Source organism: Serinus canaria, chromosome Z (assembly GCF_022539315.1).
Source record: "Serinus canaria isolate serCan28SL12 chromosome Z, serCan2020, whole genome shotgun sequence".
Lineage (NCBI taxonomy): Eukaryota > Metazoa > Chordata > Aves > Passeriformes > Fringillidae > Serinus > Serinus canaria.
Genome location: NC_066343.1, coordinates 26632585 through 26649996, shown reverse-complemented (window position 1 = coordinate 26649996; position 17412 = coordinate 26632585). Strand labels below are relative to the sequence as shown.

Here is a 17412-nt window from a genome sequence, read left to right as displayed (position 1 = left end):
GCGGCGCTGCTGTGGCGGCGCGCGATCGGTACGTGGCGCGGCCATGCCGGGCAGGAAGTCTTCCAAGGAGAAGAAGCGGCGCCGCTCGCGTTCCTGCTGCCCGGAGGGAGCCCCGGGGCCGGAAGGCAGCGACAGGAAGCGGCGGAACACCGAGTCCAGCCACGGCGCCCTGGAGGTAGCGCTGGCGGAGTCGCGGGGTCTGGCCGGTGCCGTGCCGCCTCTGCCTTCCCGGACGCGTCCCGATCGCGCGTCCTGGCGGCAGAGGCCGGGCTGCGGGAAGGGCCGGGCTCAGTCGCGCTGGTCGGTGTGCGGCTGCAGGGGGCGGCCGAGAGGGCGGCACGAAGGTGGGCAGCAAAGGCAGAGGCAGCGGCGGGGGGCAGCTGACCCCTGGCGCGCATCCCGAGAGCACCGGTCTGCGTTTTCCATGTGTGAGGGGTGTGGCGTACGAGCTCGGGTAGCACCCGAGCTGTCGTGGTTCTCATACCTGTGGCCTTGTGAGTCTTCTCAAGGATGTGTTGGTGTGCAAAAAGTGGTTGTGACATGCACGCATAAGTGAATTCTGAGCCTGACAAAATACATTTCTGGCTGGTGGTTTGGTTCTGGTTTTTTGTTTGTTTGGGATTTGGTTTTGTTTGGGTTTTGTTTGTTTGTTTTAATTAGTTTTTTCTATTCTAGAAGTCCTCCGCTGATATATGGAGGATGTATTTTCTAATACGAAGCCCATTTTAATTCTGTGAAGACTCTGCCACACAGGGGATTGTATGCCAATTTCTGTCTTAGCAGGGTAGCTGTAAATTATGAGCTTTATGATTTAACTGCCCAGCTAATCACATGGATTTCCTCTGTGTTAAAGCATGGTTTCATGTGTAGGCACTAGCTAAGTATTTGCAGATAATATTTCCCAGTTAATATTTAGGAGTACTTTTCACTTCCTGAAGCTTTAAAAAATTTTCCTAGCACAATAATGTTTTCAGTAGTAAAATATGTAGCTTCTGTAATGCAGTTATCTTGCAATATGAAACACTGGAACTTGAGAAGTCCTCATTAAGATGCACCTTGCATTTATGAAGAGAAAATTTTTGCAAGGTGAAGCTGTAATTTTCTGTCTTCTCTAATTCACGAGAAAATATGCCTTCCTTGGTTTTAGGAAAGAAAATGCAATGTACTCTCTGGAGAAAAAGTGGAAGAAGCTGAACAACCCAGTGATATAGAAGAAGGAGGATTAGATCTCACTGTGTCACTCAAACCTGTCAGTTTCTACATTGGGGACAAAAAGGAAATGCTTCAACAGTGTTTCTGTGTCATAGGGGAGAAGAAACTACAGAAGATGCTGCCTGATACTTTAAAGGTACCGAAATACATTTACCATTCATATACTTACCATGATCTTGAATGCTTGTGTAACAAATACTTATCTCTCAAGCCTATTGCAGTTATGTTTTAAAAGCTGCCTGTATATTTCTCAACTAAAGAACTTTCTATGAAGTCAAGTACCTTTCTTAAGTAGTCTCCCAGTCATGTGTCTGGAAGTGAGACAGAAATCTTCTTAAAGATTTGCTGTTGTTATTCCAGGTTACTCCTTTTGCTACTGCTCAACCATTTCTAAACTTCAGGTTTAGCTTTAGACTGTTCATCTCTACTGGTTAGTTAAATGCACGGTACCATGGTTATGAGGAGTAAATACAGTATTGTTGTTCACTAACTAATGTGCTGATTTATAAATAAAATACTGATTTCTGCTTGTGGCAACTGATTTCTTTGTGTGGTATTAAAGCAGTGTCTGAGATAAGAAAATAAAGCCCATTCTTCTTAAACAGCTGCTGAAGCTGTAACTCCTATGGACTAAAGGTGGAGTTTTACTGGCTTAGAGCATATCCTTTTTGAGTCTTGTGAACAACAGGACTTAAAATAAATTAAGCTAGCACCCTGTGCAGAAGAAGAGGCTGCAAGTGAAATGTCATCTGTGTAATGCTTGTTACTAGTTGTAAATTTTTTATCTCAAAGTTTTCTCTAATGAATTGTATTATTAATATAAGTGAGACAGGACTTCTTCATTTTAAACACATGGCAAATTGTACACAGGCTTGTCCATTTCTCATCTCTGGCAGAAGAAGAAGAGGTTGAGAAGCTGGAAGGAAAGATGTTACTGAGTTTGTAGAGAAATTGCCTCATAGAACCAAACTTAAATATGACTGAGTGTTACAACCTTTTTAGCAGCTCCTAGTTTTGGTACTTGTACATGGTGTCATAACTCATTTGAAAATGTGAAATTCCCAAATGTCACCAAGAGGTATGAAATACGAAAGTAACTGGAATACCGGTAAAATCTGTGGCAATGTATGGTACGTACCAAGCATGAGAAATGAATCACAGTTTACATACCTCTTAATTTTCTGTGTTGTGATATGCATCTGTTGGTGTGTTGTCAATGGCATTATTTTCTCCAGTTTGTGGATTTGCATTCAGCAGTTGCCTCTAATCTTTGCAAGATTAATTACATAACCCAGCTTCCCCCTAGTGATAGAAAACTAGGAATAACCAGGTCTGCAATTGTTTGCTGTTCCATGCTTCACACATATGGTCTGGTGTTTCTGGTGCTCAGTGTTGTAGCTGTAGTAAAGACTCCAAGCCATAGATCAGGGAACTGACAGAGTGTGTATTGCTTAATTTTTCAGATGAAACCCACACAGTTCTTGTCATAACTGAAACACCTGGTTTTCTACAGCAGTTGCATCAATGCAGATCAGAATACGGGAGAGGCTTTAATCCAATTTAATTCTTCATTACAGTTAATTACATCTTTAATTACTCTCTTCTCAAAAATTTTTAGTAGCTTGTGGTTTGTCTTATCTGTCTCCTTAGAACTGTTCCATGGATGAAATCAAAAGACTTTGCATGGAGCAGTTGGAGCTGTTATCTGAAAAAAAACTGTTGAAGATACTTGAAGGTATGAATAAAACTTTAAGATTCCACTGTACACCAGAGAATAGTCTGCCTCAACTGAATTTGCATTCTTTTTAGCTACTTAAATAAATAAATAAATAAATAAATATATGCAGACACACACTTGTAAATATATATTAGTGTGTACATAATCACTCAGTTCCACCAAAACACACAGTTCATGTACTTTGGTAAAGGATATGGTATTCCAGCTTTTCACAGCTTTATTAAACTTGCACTTGATATTTAAGGAATATAGAACTTATTTGTAAACATATTTCTGTCTTGTCAGTGAAGAAAAACTCTTTGAGTCTGAGTGCTCCGGGTTAATTCTGGAGCTCAGTGTTAATTCTGTACTTTATTTTTAGCACCCATAGTATTGTACTAATCAGAGTAGCAAATCAGATTTTTTGTAATCCAGTATAAATGTTTGTGAAGCTAACAGAAGACGCCCAAATAAGGGTCTTGGTTTTGACTAAGTCTAATTATAGAACTTCTGCTTGAACTTGAAAAAATCCTCTTCTGCTGATTGCAATAGAGTTAATAATTAAAAGTAAATTTAAGTATTTAGTATTAATTATATCACTTTCCTAAATTTTCATGTTTGAAACTGTGTATATCTAGGCAGGATTGGAGCTGATTCTGATACTGACGAGGAGGCAGATGGAGGAGACAAGACTGGAGGTGATTCAGTCAGTCAGTGAGTAAAAGACAAAACACTTAAACCTAATTTAAGGAGACTGAACAATTCAGAGATTTTTCATGAGAAATTATCAAATATATAATTGAAAAACCCAGTTGCTATATCCTTAATTATTACTCAGGTTGAATGACAACTGTGGCTACTAGCAAGCCCTAAACTAACAGACATGATTTTGTCACTTTGTGACATGAGGTGTGTCTTGAGCACATAACTGGCTTCGTAGTGGCATACTACCTATTGGCTGACTTGTGGTAATTAAAGTTTCATCATTGTGTCCTGCAACAGAAGCGGTGTGATTTAGGTTAACTGTCTTTGTGTGAGCTAAAGCAGTAAACCCCTCCCACTTAGGTCTGTGAATTGTTTAAGTGTACTTTCAGTTCAGCTGAGATTTATCCCTTCTCTTTCAACTTTTCATTCTGGTCCTTCATTCCTGCCCCAGTTGAAGCAGCACTGACACCTGTTCAATGCACTCTGTATAAGGAGTGCTACAGAATGTAGAGTTTCAAGAACAGAGGCTTCTGGTTTCTTGCTCTTATCTTGGCATCTGGCAGTTTTGTAAAAGACAGCATTTCTTAACCTTTTCTTAAAATGCTTCTCTCTTTTTTAAAGACCATTTCTTTGTCAGGAGTTCACCTCTCTGATAGTTACTATGGAAGTAGTGAAGGGAAAAGGAAAGTTACTAGTTATTATGCACAATGCATCAAATGTAGTGAAGCAAACTTGTTTCTAGAAGACTAATTAGCTTTTATGTTTTCAATACTGACCTGATTACAGCTGGTCCACAGATTCAGGACACACTTAATAAACCTCTGAGACAGTACAAGACAGTGCACCAGAGATGGGCCGATTAAACTTCCTAGCTACTGGTTTGGTTAGTTTATCTAAACCTAAATAAGAGCAAATGGATGGGAAAGGTAGTAATTCAACTTTCACATTCTGGTCAGTATTTTGCTTTAGCAGAGACCTAGTTTCTGATCCCATCTTTGATTCAAAACAAGCTATGAAGTTACCATATAATTTTCTTTGATGATTTCTCATCATACAAATATACTGGAAAATTGAGTGAATACAAAGTTGTGTTTCATTCTTTTCCTTGTGACACAGTTTTAATACTCTTTGACACTGTTTCTTCCATTTTGAGCCCATTGTTAATGTATCCCACTGTGCTATTTGTTGCATACATGATCTGTGAATGGGGTTGTTATTAGTCAGCTTTAAAAATTAGTTTTCTTATTTTGGGCATTGCCCTCTGCTAGCTGTTTGGAAAAGCAGATAGAAAAATTTAAAAACTACTAAGTACACTAAATATTGGGTTTCTTTATGTAGTATAGTGGTCTCTATGTGGAATAGTCTCTGTTAAGTGATTGATAATTTGCCAGTGAAGTTCTAAACAGAATGAGAAGACAGACTTACTGGCTAAATGAGCCATAAAAAATACCCAAGTTTTTTGATTCCGTGAGACATTATGTGTTGTTTTGGGGTTTTGTTTAAGGCCTAACTCACAAGCTATTTACTATTGCAAAAAATGTTAAATGTTCTTTATCTCCAAGATGTATGGCAGGAGTAGTGCTGCTGGATTTCAGTAAGGTTGTTCTGTGTCTTCAAGGTGTTTCAAAGCTACTGTTGAGACAAGTGATTTGTGATCCTTTGATAAAGTAGACTGTGTAAATTTTTTTCTTATATGGAAATTATTTGAGCTGGTAAAAATATAAAAAGAGGAAATGAATAAATAAAACTGTCAAATAAGAAAAATCAGAATTTACCAGTTTTACCTAGTGGATATCTGAAGACAATGTATTTTTCCATGCCAGTTAGGAAGGTTTCAGTAACTGACAGTAAATTAAGAAGAAATTGTGTTTCAAAAAGGTAAAAGAAACTGAGATATGTTCATAGCTGTAGAGCAGATTGTTTCCTGTGACAGTGGTTCATGTGCCCCTTGCTCTTGTATCTGTATCCTGATAGTTCAGGGTTTCAGACCCTTCCAAGCTGGGCAGGCAAGTTTTAGGAATTTGGGATTTTGTTCTCCCTTTCAAAAATAGCATTCTGCATTGGTGGGTGCTATCTGAGAACCTTGGCTCCACAGTTCAGCTGTGTGATAACATTAGCAAAAAGAAAACAAAACAGAAAAGCTGTTTGGATGATAGGAAAATAAAGGGATAGGAGAAAATGAGGAGAATTAATTAATGAGGAGAATTAATTAGAATAAATGAGGAGAATTAATTAATTTTATGTTAAGCTTGAAATTCAGTGCTCAATAAGTAGACCAATATGATACTTTTACAACTGTAAACAGTCACAAGCACCTTTTACTAAGTAGTCTAATCTTTGGGCCTTGGTTCAGCCTCTTTATAACCTGTGTGTAAATAATTATAAATAATTATAAATGCAAGTTTTCAAAACTTCAGAAAACTCTGTTTCAGCAACAAGTCAGCCACTAGAGAGGCTTAAGGTGCATATGTGAAAAACAGTGAAAACTGCATTGCTAAGACAAGCAAGCATTGTTTTTAATAATTAATTACAATTCTAATCTGGATTTAAGTAGGTAAATTTGTTTGCCCTGGGAATAGAATAGACTTTTCATAACAAAAAAGGCATTTTCTCTATTTATATAATAAGTGCTAGTTCTTCCTAGGTTATCTTCATTGTTTGTGGCTTTCATAGAAATTACTTCTTTTTCCTGCATTCTGTTATAACTTATTTAAATCTGACTTGTATTAGTTTTTTCATGAAATGTAAATGTGGAAAAGGAAAAGGTGAGTAGCAAGTTGTACTTTATTCAAAAGTGTTTTAACTGATTGGAAACATCCCTTTGTTTCTATCATTATTGTCCTTTGAAAAAACTAAATTCAACAAACATACCTTTAGCCATCTGAATATATCACCTGAAATCCAGAAAGCTTGAATCAATAAACTAGAGAAATTTCAAATTAAATAAGCAAATGACTCTCAGTCTCTAAAGAGCTGTTTCCTGTCTGTACCAGCTAAAAGTAGCAGGAATTTAGGGAAGTTTCTCTGGTTACAGGAAATTTGCAAAATTCAGATCTTTATGTGAAGCTTTTGGATGCTATTGCATCTAACTGTAAATTGAATCTTCCTTTTTTGATTTTTGCACATATCCTCATTCTGTTACTGGAAGTAAAAGTCCTGAGGCTTTTCTTGAATTTCAACTATGTAAAAGCTTCACATGCTTACATTAACATATAAAACATTTGCTTTTTTATTTTATCACCAGCTTGTTCTGTGTGAAGCATCAGAAATCTTGCAATAACCATGCAGAAGAACCGAAGAAGCAGGGCCTATATGTGCCAGTAACTGGAGCATTCTGTTGCAATAGATAAATTTTGTTATTTGTCAGATCTTTATAGGTTTTGAATATGCAGTTCTCAGATTTTTGTTGATGTTTCTGTGTTACTGTCTGCAATAGAATACTGTTAAAACAAGAGAGTTACTGTATATGAAGCTTCCAACTAAACATCAGATATTTAATTGACAGGACCCAGATAATGTCTTGCAAAAACCAAGTAGGTATTTTTCATCTTGTTCAAGAAGTGTTAGCATGTTTTTGAGCTGTTTCTTTACTTTTACCTGAATTGACTCTTCAAATATCCTCCAGAACATAAGTTACATCCTGTATTAGTAAAACACTATTACAAGAACAAGCATTCTAATGTCATTATAATGATCAATGTTCATATAAGTCTGAGTAAATGATTTTTGCCTTCAAAATCATATTGGGCTTATTTTTTTACTGAGTGAAAATTTGCAGTTTAATATTTTCTATTTTAAAAATTTATAGGCATTTTACTTCTTGGCAGTCAAAAGTGCAGTTTTTGCTTGTTTTCTTTTGGAAAGGTTAGCAGTTAAAAGTTTTGTCTTATTATAAAGTGTTGTGCTCCTGGCACTGGGCTGTTCACAAGCATGCAATTATCATCTGACATTTACCCTGTAAGACAGTTTGGTTATTTTCAGCATTTGAAATCACTGTAACAACTAGCATGAATCACTGAACAGATACATCAGCATTTGGCTAATTTGCTTCACTGCCTTCTGTTCTTGTGGTGTCCTCAAACATCACCTGTAACAGGACTGATGGACTTTGCATAGCTCATTAAACTATTTGATTAACACCTGTCTTTGAGATACCTTTTTTTGAGAAGCACTACTTTGTAAGAACTTTTTTCCCTCTTGTTTTTTAACTTGCTACTTAATGCTTGTTAATTATTTTGGTTCTTATTTGTCATTGAAAACTTGGAACAAAAATTTGCAGGAATCTTTACAAGGACTTGGGACTTCTGGAAATGGTTTTTAGGCCTGGAACTGAGTGCAAAGGCAAATTTTAATTCAGGAAGGTATATCATGTCAAAAATAACACAGGTCCTGATCTCAAGTCTCGCTGAAGATTTAAGTGAATGATACTTTTCCTTCTGGTCTCCAACCCCAGTGACCACTGAAACCTGGTATCCCTGCCACCAGTATTGGAGAGCTACTTTCTCAATCCTTAGCCATCGGCTCCTCTGCCAGTACTCCTTTTCCTAACCTTAGCTTTTTTTTTACCCCACTTTGCATAATCTGCTGGAGTTGGGTACCAAATCACTTTCAAACCCAGATGCTTTGAAAGCTGTATGAATTCCTGCAGCAAATTGTGTGCAGAAACCATTTGTGTGAGCCCAGTTAGGGATTACACTAGTGTGGTGCATGCCAACATGAAATGCATGCTCTATGTAAAATAAGGTAAATTTAAATTTACAACGTTTGTTGTCAGCAAATTGTAGCTGTAGTTAGCTTCTTTCTGCTGAAAGATCATACTGTGAAAATGTTGTTCTGTTTAAAATAATAAATTAGAAGTGCTGAGTTTATTGCTTGGAAGATTGACTTTGAACTTAACTGTCATCTTGAGGGAGAAATATAAAGGCTGGCAAAAGAGAGACACTCTAAATTAATATTGTCACTTACCAGCATCGCATGGTATACTGGTAAGTGACAATAAAAAGAGTATTAAATGTGTATAAGGTCCCTTAATTTTAGAATAACATTTCTTCTGCTTCCATTGTTTGAAGACCCCCCTTTCTTAAGTGTATACCACAGTACAGATAATTAGGGAAAAAATGTTTTTCACTAGCAAACAGATAAAACAAGGCTAACAAGTTAAAAGCCAAACTGAGCAATGAACTTAAAATGCATTTGTTGGGCCAGTAGGTGGTGCAAAATGCTTGCTTACAAAAAAAAGTCATGAAGGTTCAGTAGCAGTGCAGTCCAATACAATCAATTCTGAGACAGTAAAACATGCTGTAAAAGTACTTCAGTGTTGCAAAAATTCTTTTGCTGATGGTAGTCTCTAAAGGAATATAAGTTTGCTGTAATAATTGTTAAAGCATCAGGAAGAAACTTTGCAAGTTTCAATGTGTGGTTTTTTTTTTTTAAGTTGGTAATTTCTTTTTGCAAGACTGTTAAAATGGTTGTGGATAATGTTTGAACTACAGTGGTCACTTTTTCAGTTTTCAGTGGTCACTTTTTTCAGTGATCATTCTTTCAGTTTTCCCTGAAAGAGATGAATACAGTTCCTCATCAGACATCAAGGTGATACCAGATTTCTGAAATCTACTGTCTGAATACTACTGGTTCAAGATCAGGCTTTTTAAAGTGACACTGCTGTCCAGTGCAGACATGACTACTAAGTTCAAAATGGTGAAGTATATGTATGAAGTAGAATGGGACAGGAGCAGCCAAAGCTGCTTCTGTTCTTAGTGATGATCAGGGTATATCACAACCTACTTTTGGTCAAGAGTTAAGTAACTAGATATAACAAATTGTTAAGAATTGCTTTAAAAAAAAAGCCAAAAAAACAAGTGATTCCATCCACATCTGCTGACCAGTAGCTGGTCTGAAACCCACATCTCTCCCTGGCTGCTGGCACAGAAGTCCACAAGGTTTGTATCCTTGTTGCTGCTCAGACCTCCTTGTGCATGCAGGCCAGTAGCTGATGCTGTTCATCTCTGGGGTACCTAGTGCTCTATTATTGTCCCTCAATTTGCCTACTTGGAGAATGCAGTCTATTTTTGGAATTTTGCCTCTGATTTTACAGTATGTTTGATACCTTTGTCCCAGACCTTGCATCCTGCTTCTTGTCTAGGCTAGCTTGAGGTTTGCTAGGGAATTACAAGCATCTGCTTGCAGCTGCATGACACTGAAAATCCTGGAGAAGGTGTACATTTTTCATTCTGTCTGATTTCTGGCAGCACAGTCCTGTAGGCCCTTCTGACCTGTGGTCCTCTTTGCAGTTGCTGGAACACATGTGTAGGCATATTTAGATTATTCTCCTCTTGTTTGGAAAAGGAGTTAGTGTAGCCATGTGGCTCAGTAAATAGGCAGAACAGACTGGTGTTCATGTCCAAGGCTTTGCTAGGCAATTGTATTGACCTGTTTATTGTCCTTAATGAGTTATTGCATGATACTTTACACATTTTTGTTCCAATGGCTAAAAAAATTGGGGGAAAAAAGGAGAGTCTGTTGATGTAGCCTTTGCCACTTCAGAAAAGGAAATAGAAATGAAAATAACTGCCTCTCATCTCAGACCATGATTTCTAGAAATATTATGGTGTTTCTCTGCCTGATAAAACCATTGGGTGTATGGAAAAAACCCAACTTGTAAAGCACGAGGAAAATAGATGTTTGTTCACTTTCAGTAAAGCCCTAAAGGCCATTACTGAGAAACAAGTTGTTAGTCATTATATTTACATCTGTGACACCAGAATACCGCTTCCTTTTTATAGTCTTATTATTATTATTATTCCCGTGGCCAGGAGAGCTGCATTGATTCCATATTAATACAGATGAAGCCAATGACACACTAACTTCAGTTTAGAAATTTGGCAATTCTGTTGTCAAAATGCATACTGGATGTGGCAACTGAACTCTTCCTGTGATTCTGGACCATTCCACCTGTGCTCTTCCTGTATGTTTTCACAGTAACTAGTATGTGTGAAGTACATGAAAGACATTAACCTTTCCCTGAAGCGTCTCTTAGTTACACTTTTGTAAAGAGTTGAAACCCTACACATCAAAGGTAGACTTGTTCAAGTAGGAGAAATAGAGCAATTCGGGTACTGAATACATTGTAATAGCTGAATTGTAAACAGTTTCATTTTAAGAGGCATCCCTTTGTGAAACAAGAAGATTCTGGTTTAGGAGAGGTTGGTGATGGTCTGATGATAATTTCAAGAAAATAATTTTTTACTTTCAAAATAAGACAGTAAATAGTATTTGAGTGCAGCAGAAATTGTCATTTTCCCAAACTATTTAATTATTTGACAATTTATTTTGAGTTTTACAGAAAAGCTCCTAATATGAGGAGCTTTTCCTTTATGACTGCTCAGCTGTGGTTCCATGAGGATTGTTACTCCAAAAGGCAAGGATGCAGTGGAAATAATTGCTTTATCCTTGTGTATCACAAGGCAAAACAAAAAAAGTTTATTTTCAAGTGCTCACATTAGCTTTCTGTATTCCTTCTGCCCTTATTCCTACTGTAGTTGGCTTATTGGCCTACCACCTGATTATTTTTTAATTTCTAAAAAATGTTCTGTTAAATTTTAAATTATGGTGATTAAAATGTGTTCTAAATTGTTTCCAGACAGGACAACAGTATAGACTCAACTTCTTCTCTGAGAGAAGACAGTAAGCTGGAAGGTCAGGAATCAAAGCAAGGTATGTTGTAGAGAAAGCTGAAATTTTGTGTTCTTGATGTTGGCCAATGACTAATTCCAGGTAGCTGACAGCTCTCTTATGAACAGTGAATGAACATCCATTGAGAAAGAGTATTTTGTTTTGTGTTCTTTCTCTTCTTAAATGCAAAAACATAGCTTGTGAGACATTCAAGTACTGCAGTGATTGGCAGCATAGAAAATGCAAAGGCTCCTAAGTTATTGGTGTCTTGCTTTAAAAAAAAAAAAGTTAAAAGTGATCTGTAAACTACTTTTGTATGTCTTAACATACAAAACATATTTTCAGATATTTTCATTATCTGAATTTGCTTTTCTCTTAGCTTTGTTTGGAATTTTTCAGGTGCCACATACCTTAGCTATGTGAGTGCATTTTCAGGGTGAGTGTGCAGAATTCTTAAATCTGACCTTAAACGCTATGATGATCACAGCCTGATACAGAATGATCACGAGTAACTGAATTTTTTCCTATAATACAAAAAATTTTCAATGCTGAATCAACAAAACCCTAATGTTTTAAAAGATTAGTATTGTTCATAAAACAATCTTGAACTGTTTTGATCTTCCTTTTCTTCCCTCCTTTTGTTTCTTTAAGTAGAGAAATTCCATTTATAGCTTTTGAAGTAGTCAGTATTGATCTTTTTTTTCCCACACCTTCAGGATAGAGGAGGAATGCTGTAAACACCAAGAAAAATAGATCTTCCTAAGGTTTTTGGGCACTTTTCATGTATTAATACCAAGTGCATACAGGTACCAGAAAGCATTTCAAATGTTTTTAAAAAAAGAATAACATTTTTCTAAGGCCTTTTTTTCCTGTGCAAGTGGTAAAAATGGTATTACCAAAAGTAATAACTTAATAATAATAACTTAAAAGTAATAACTTAATTATAAAGTCTGTGTAATCAGTAACTTTATCATCATCTGACTACACATTATTCATTTTAAGCTGGAAGTAATCCTTCTCTTAATTTCCACATTTACAAAAGCTGTTGAAAGAGTGTGAACTTATGAGGCTAGTGTCAAAAGCAAGTCTTGATACAGCCAAATTGAGAGAACATTTAATTAGGTTCTTTTAGAGCTTTGCTTTGGTTTTATTGAGCTGCCTCTTCTAATTATGTTTTTAAAAATACACTCCCAACTTTCAGCCACAATTAAAAACCAAAGTCCTAAATTCCTCCATGTTTTTACATGGAGTTAGATACATCTGGAGGACTAATGATAAATTCTGAGTAGTTGCACTATAAGTAGAGTTTCTATTAATTTTAGTCTTGTGTCTCACTAAAGTCCCCCCCCCCTTTAAAAAACGTAACATAGTGTTGTGGTGTGTGTTCAGTTCCCAATTGAGTTATCTTCCCTGTTTTGTATTGTTTTGTGATGCTTTCCCCCAGTTACACCCCTATACCCAGTTCGATGGTTCAGTCCTGGTTCCCCCTTTCCCTCGAATGGTGTCCTCCCTGTCTGGGCTCGCTGCCAAGCCCTTGTCTCCACCCCCGTTCCCCTGGCAACTGCCCCTTTCCCCTCCTCCAGAGCCCCGTTCATCTCCTGAAACCCCCCCATCCTTCCAGAAACTTCTCCCTTCCACAGGGGGTGATTGGGCAGGTGCCCTGAGCCCCTCCTTCGTTCGTGTATCACTTGTTGCCACCCCTGTCAGTCATGTTGAATTCCCCTCCTCAGTTTCCCCCAATTGGTTCTTGTACACCCCTTTATATACTGCTTCTCCCCCTTTTGTCTCGTCTTTTCCCGCCTGGACGCAGTGGCGTCTTTTCCCGCCCCAGTGGCGTCTTTTCCCGCCTGGACGCGGTGGAGAAATGATACATTAAAACCACTGGGCTACACCGGGCGTGTTAAGACCCTCTTTTCTCTCGGCTTCTCCGCCTTGCCGCTTCTTTTCGATACTGTTGCTGCTGTCCTGCCGAGGAAGGCGCAGCCCGGACGTCCCTGACGGATCTGGGTAGTGCCCCCTTAGCTGCTAGCTGCTGCTGTGCTCTGAGCTAGCCCCGGCCGCCTCCCCCCCCTGCTCGGACGGGAGGGAAGTGCTTTCGACACAGCAGCCGCGGCAACATAGTTGAGCATAATTTTTGAAGTTGCATTCTGAAAATTAGGTCTATTTAAGAGAAAAGTGAATATCAGTTTTGCACTGCAAAAGCTTTCTTTAATAAAAAATTTTTTGACAATTTAATTTGAAAAATAGGTAATGTATAATAGCTAACTTCACAGGAAGGAATAAATTTTTCTGGTATTGCTCCTTTGCTGTACTGCAAGTTCTTTAGGAATTGCATAAAGATGCATTAAAACTTGTATAAATTAGCACTTTCAAAGTTGAAGGAGATGAGGAGCGGGTTATCATAGATTTTTTTCTAGATTTTTTTTCACTCTCTGAATTTGCAGAGTAACAACTTCAAGCAGAAGTGATTTTGTCAGTTGAGGTGAAAACAATTCTGTTAGGCAACTCTGTGATATTTATGTTTGTGTTACAGGCAAGGGAGAAGATAGTGATGTCCTCAGCATAAACGCAGATGCATATGATAGTGACATAGAAGGCCCATGCAATGAAGAGGATGGTCCAGATGTGCAAGAGAGCACTGTCAGAAGTGGAGCTGGCCAGATAGATGACCTTCAGAAGGACATTGAGAGGAGTGTGAATGAGATTCTGGGGTTGGCAGAGTCCAGCCCAAAGGAGCCCAAAGCAGCAACCGTAGCTGTTCCTCCATCAGAAGATGTTCAGCCATCAGCACAACAGCTGGAGCTTCTGGAACTCGAGATGAGGGCCAGAGCTATTAAGGCTCTGATGAAAGCTGGTGATGTAAAGAAACATCCCTGAGACTGTTCAGATTTCATTTTCACTGTTTGTTTTGAAGAAGGTCATGTCTGTTCTCTTTGGTGCTACAGTATGTTTGGGTTGGGTGTGACATTCCTCATTCAGACTGTATTGTGTATCCTGACCCATGGTTCAGTGGTTTTGTTGCCTTTAGTGTGCTGCTTCCATGACATGCACAAACAGTGGTGGATGCTTCCCTGAAATGAGGTGTCCTTGTGCTAGGTCACCTCCTCAGGGAGTCACACCACATACGGAGCTTTGCCAGGTAGCTGGTGCCTTCCAGAAAGGTTGTTGTAGAAACGTAGAATCATTGAATGGTTAGGGTAGGAAGAGATTTGAGACTGCTTAATTCTTCTTGGGGCCCATCTCATCATAATGGAGGTATTCCAATTAAAATGTGACACTTTGTGTAAAAGCATACTCAGTTTTTAAAATTTGAATTTCTAAAGGGAAGGATTTTTACCTTTCAAATAAACAGTTGAACATGTTATTTTCAGAGTTATGAAAGTGCCTGAAAGAGACAGAGCAGAGTTTTTTACACTGCCATATAGTTTTGTCACTTTTCTCCACTCTTATCTTTTGTATTATAACTGAAGAAAGCAGAGTTTCTTCCTAACTGGAAAGCTTTTCTTTTGAATATTTGGCATAATATTTAGCAAATCCAACAGTTCAGAAGACCTTGAGCTTTTAACATTCAATTGATGTAGTCATTTCATGTCCCCTGAAAGTGGGGAAACCCACCTAATTTCAGTATGCTTTCTTAGAAAAGGCATTTAATTTATTTATGAGGATTTAAAAAATAAATTCTATTTTTATCCATTTCAAGGTATTTCTTTGTTAATAAATTGAATTCCAGAATGTATTTTCATGCTATATTATCTTTCAACAATTAAAATTATTTTAATTTTTTTGGAACTAGTGCTGGTTTTATGTCTTGCTGCTAATCAAAGCATATTAAAATATTTGTGTTTGTTTACACATGCAGATGTCAATTTTTTTCTTTAAAGGTATGAAGTTTACAATTGTACTGTTTGTTAAGTAAAATAATGTATTATGGTTTTTTATTTGTGAATTTTCCTCCGTTGTTACTTAGAAAGCCGGTTTTACATGCTTTGCAACCGTAGCAGACATAATTTCCCCTACTATTGTGTAATATTACTGCAAACCTTCGTCTATTCAGATATTATATCTTGAATTCTTTTAAGGTTAATAATTTTCGGTTTTTTCTTCCATCTTATCCCTTTTCTTCCTTCTCTTTATTTTGTTTCTTTTTTACCTGTTTCCTTTTAAACCCATTTCTGTAGCAAACTGCTTGGATTTCTTAAGTGTGATTGATTTCCTCTACAACCAAAATTATTGTAAAATGTTAGTGCAGTGTAAATTTGATAATAAACTAAAACCATCATTAAATACAGCTGATAAAATTACAGTGTGCTTCTACTAAGTGATATCAGTGACCTGGGTAAAGTGCACCTGACACCACAGGTGCACTTTACAGTCCTATCCACATCGTCAGCATTTTTCTATTATTTTGTAGCAAATGGACCTTGTAAGTGAAAATATATACACTCAATTCAAAAGGTAACTTTACTGTCTAAAATCTGTGGGTGTTGTCTTTGGTCAATTCCATTTGGTGTTTGTTGAACATGTGTTTTATTTGAGTCTGGAGAAACTAAAGAAGTAATCAGAGAAGGACAGCTAGCAAAACTTAAATGTGCTGTCTTCCCTTTTACAAAATCATAGGCTGGTGGAGCTGTGTTAGATTTCAAAGATACACTTCAGTGCTGCTGTACTTTTATCATTAAGGCACTGGGTACCTCACCTTGCCTGCTGTGGAAGTGCAAATCTTGCTTGCAAGGGCATTTCCTGCATCACCAGAAGAAAGCCACATGTATGAAGTTTATTCATTGATGTTGCAAAACAGCACATTTCTGTTGTTTGGCAACACAAAAATACTGGTGGAAGTAATGATAAACTAGAATGTAATTGCCTTCTACTGACTACTTTGTGAAGGTGTATGGTATTTATTTATTTCTCTACTGGTTTCCCAGGTCACCCTGAAAAATTTGTTTTATAGCATGTTGAACTGTTGAAGAGTATTATTTCAAGCTCTGAAGTAAGAAGTTGCAAATGCTAACTTTAACATGTAGTGGGACAGAGATGAAACAGGTTTACTATGCATATGACAGAGAAGATTTGTAATTACAGTCTAATTAAATTCAAAATTAAAAGATGAGAAGTATTCCAAGAAAATTCAATTAAGCTGTTTACAAAAAATAAAATTAAAAAAAAATCATGTGAGATACTTAATGTGATTGGTTTCACCAGTGCTAATTGATTTGTAGGATATTGTATTGTTGCTGCTTAGGTTAAAAACAGATCAGCTAAATTACCTGTGTTCTTGCATTGATTTGTGTCACTGAAGATATAAAAAAATCCTATGTATTTAAAATATTTATTATACAGCTGTTTTGTTTTTCACTTTTAAATATGTCTGTGATCTTTCCTTGAAAAAATAAATTTATTATTTCATTTGGAAGGAGAGGCAATTTGTATTTAAAATATATTGAATTATTTATGAAATCTTAAAATAGTGTTACTGGTTTTGATCAACCATTTGGTGAGGAAACAGATATCAAACACTGGGTGTTGGTCAGCCGGAAAAAGATCTTTTGAGGAGGAGGAGGGTTGATTGTGTGTGTACTAGATGAATAAAAAGCTATGACTCCACAGAGAGTCAAAAGCATCTCTGTTCAGAGGCTTTGCTATTGTGGTGATTTCACAGAGAATAATAAATAGATTTCAAGATGCTAGTTTTGAGAAGTGAATCACAAATATTTTGACAGAAAATAATTAGTTCCCCTTGTAACATACTTTTCAATATAATATTTGCTCTCAAAAGTATTTTGCCTAAGAGATTTTATTTTAAGCTATGTTATAAAATATGTTCTTTGCTGTTTGAAATTAGTGTAATTGTTAATTGTAGTAAATGAAATTTTGATCACTGATAACTACAGGCTGTTTCTAAGTGTATGTGAAAAAACAGGGAGTCAGATAATCTGTAGGTGATGTAAGATGCTGCTGTTCTAACCGGATACTCTTGAGATACTTGATGAAACATGAGCAGTTCAGCACTGCATTGTGAGTCTTGCCAAAGGAGTCAGCTGGGTAGCACTTTACTGTGGCCTTGTCTGTATTTAAAGGAGAACAATTTCAATAACAGCAGCCACCTT

At 37.1% G+C, this 17412-nt stretch overlaps 1 protein-coding gene across 1 annotated transcript; it reads left to right on the top strand.

Annotated features, from left to right (window-relative positions):
• The first annotated feature begins 32 nt into the window (after positions 1–32).
• On the top strand, positions 33–16721 carry CAAP1 (caspase activity and apoptosis inhibitor 1). Its single transcript, XM_050986583.1, has 6 exons — positions 33–175; positions 1148–1348; positions 2863–2947; positions 3568–3643; positions 11274–11347; positions 13839–16721. Exons 1-6 carry the CDS (start codon positions 44–46, stop codon positions 14180–14182), a joined length of 912 nt encoding a protein of 303 aa, XP_050842540.1. The 5' UTR covers positions 33–43; the 3' UTR covers positions 14183–16721.
• The last annotated feature ends 691 nt before the right edge of the window (positions 16722–17412 follow it).

Coding starts and splice junctions, on each gene's coding strand:
- CAAP1 (XM_050986583.1), top strand. CDS start 44: ATGCCGGGCAGGAAGTCTTCCAAGGAGAAGAAGCGGCGCCGCTCGCGT. Junction 3,644..11,273: donor GGAGGTGATTCAGTCAGTCA/GTGAGTAAAAGA, acceptor AATTGTTTCCAG/ACAGGACAACAGTATAGACT. Junction 11,348..13,838: donor AGGTCAGGAATCAAAGCAAG/GTATGTTGTAGA, acceptor TTTGTGTTACAG/GCAAGGGAGAAGATAGTGAT.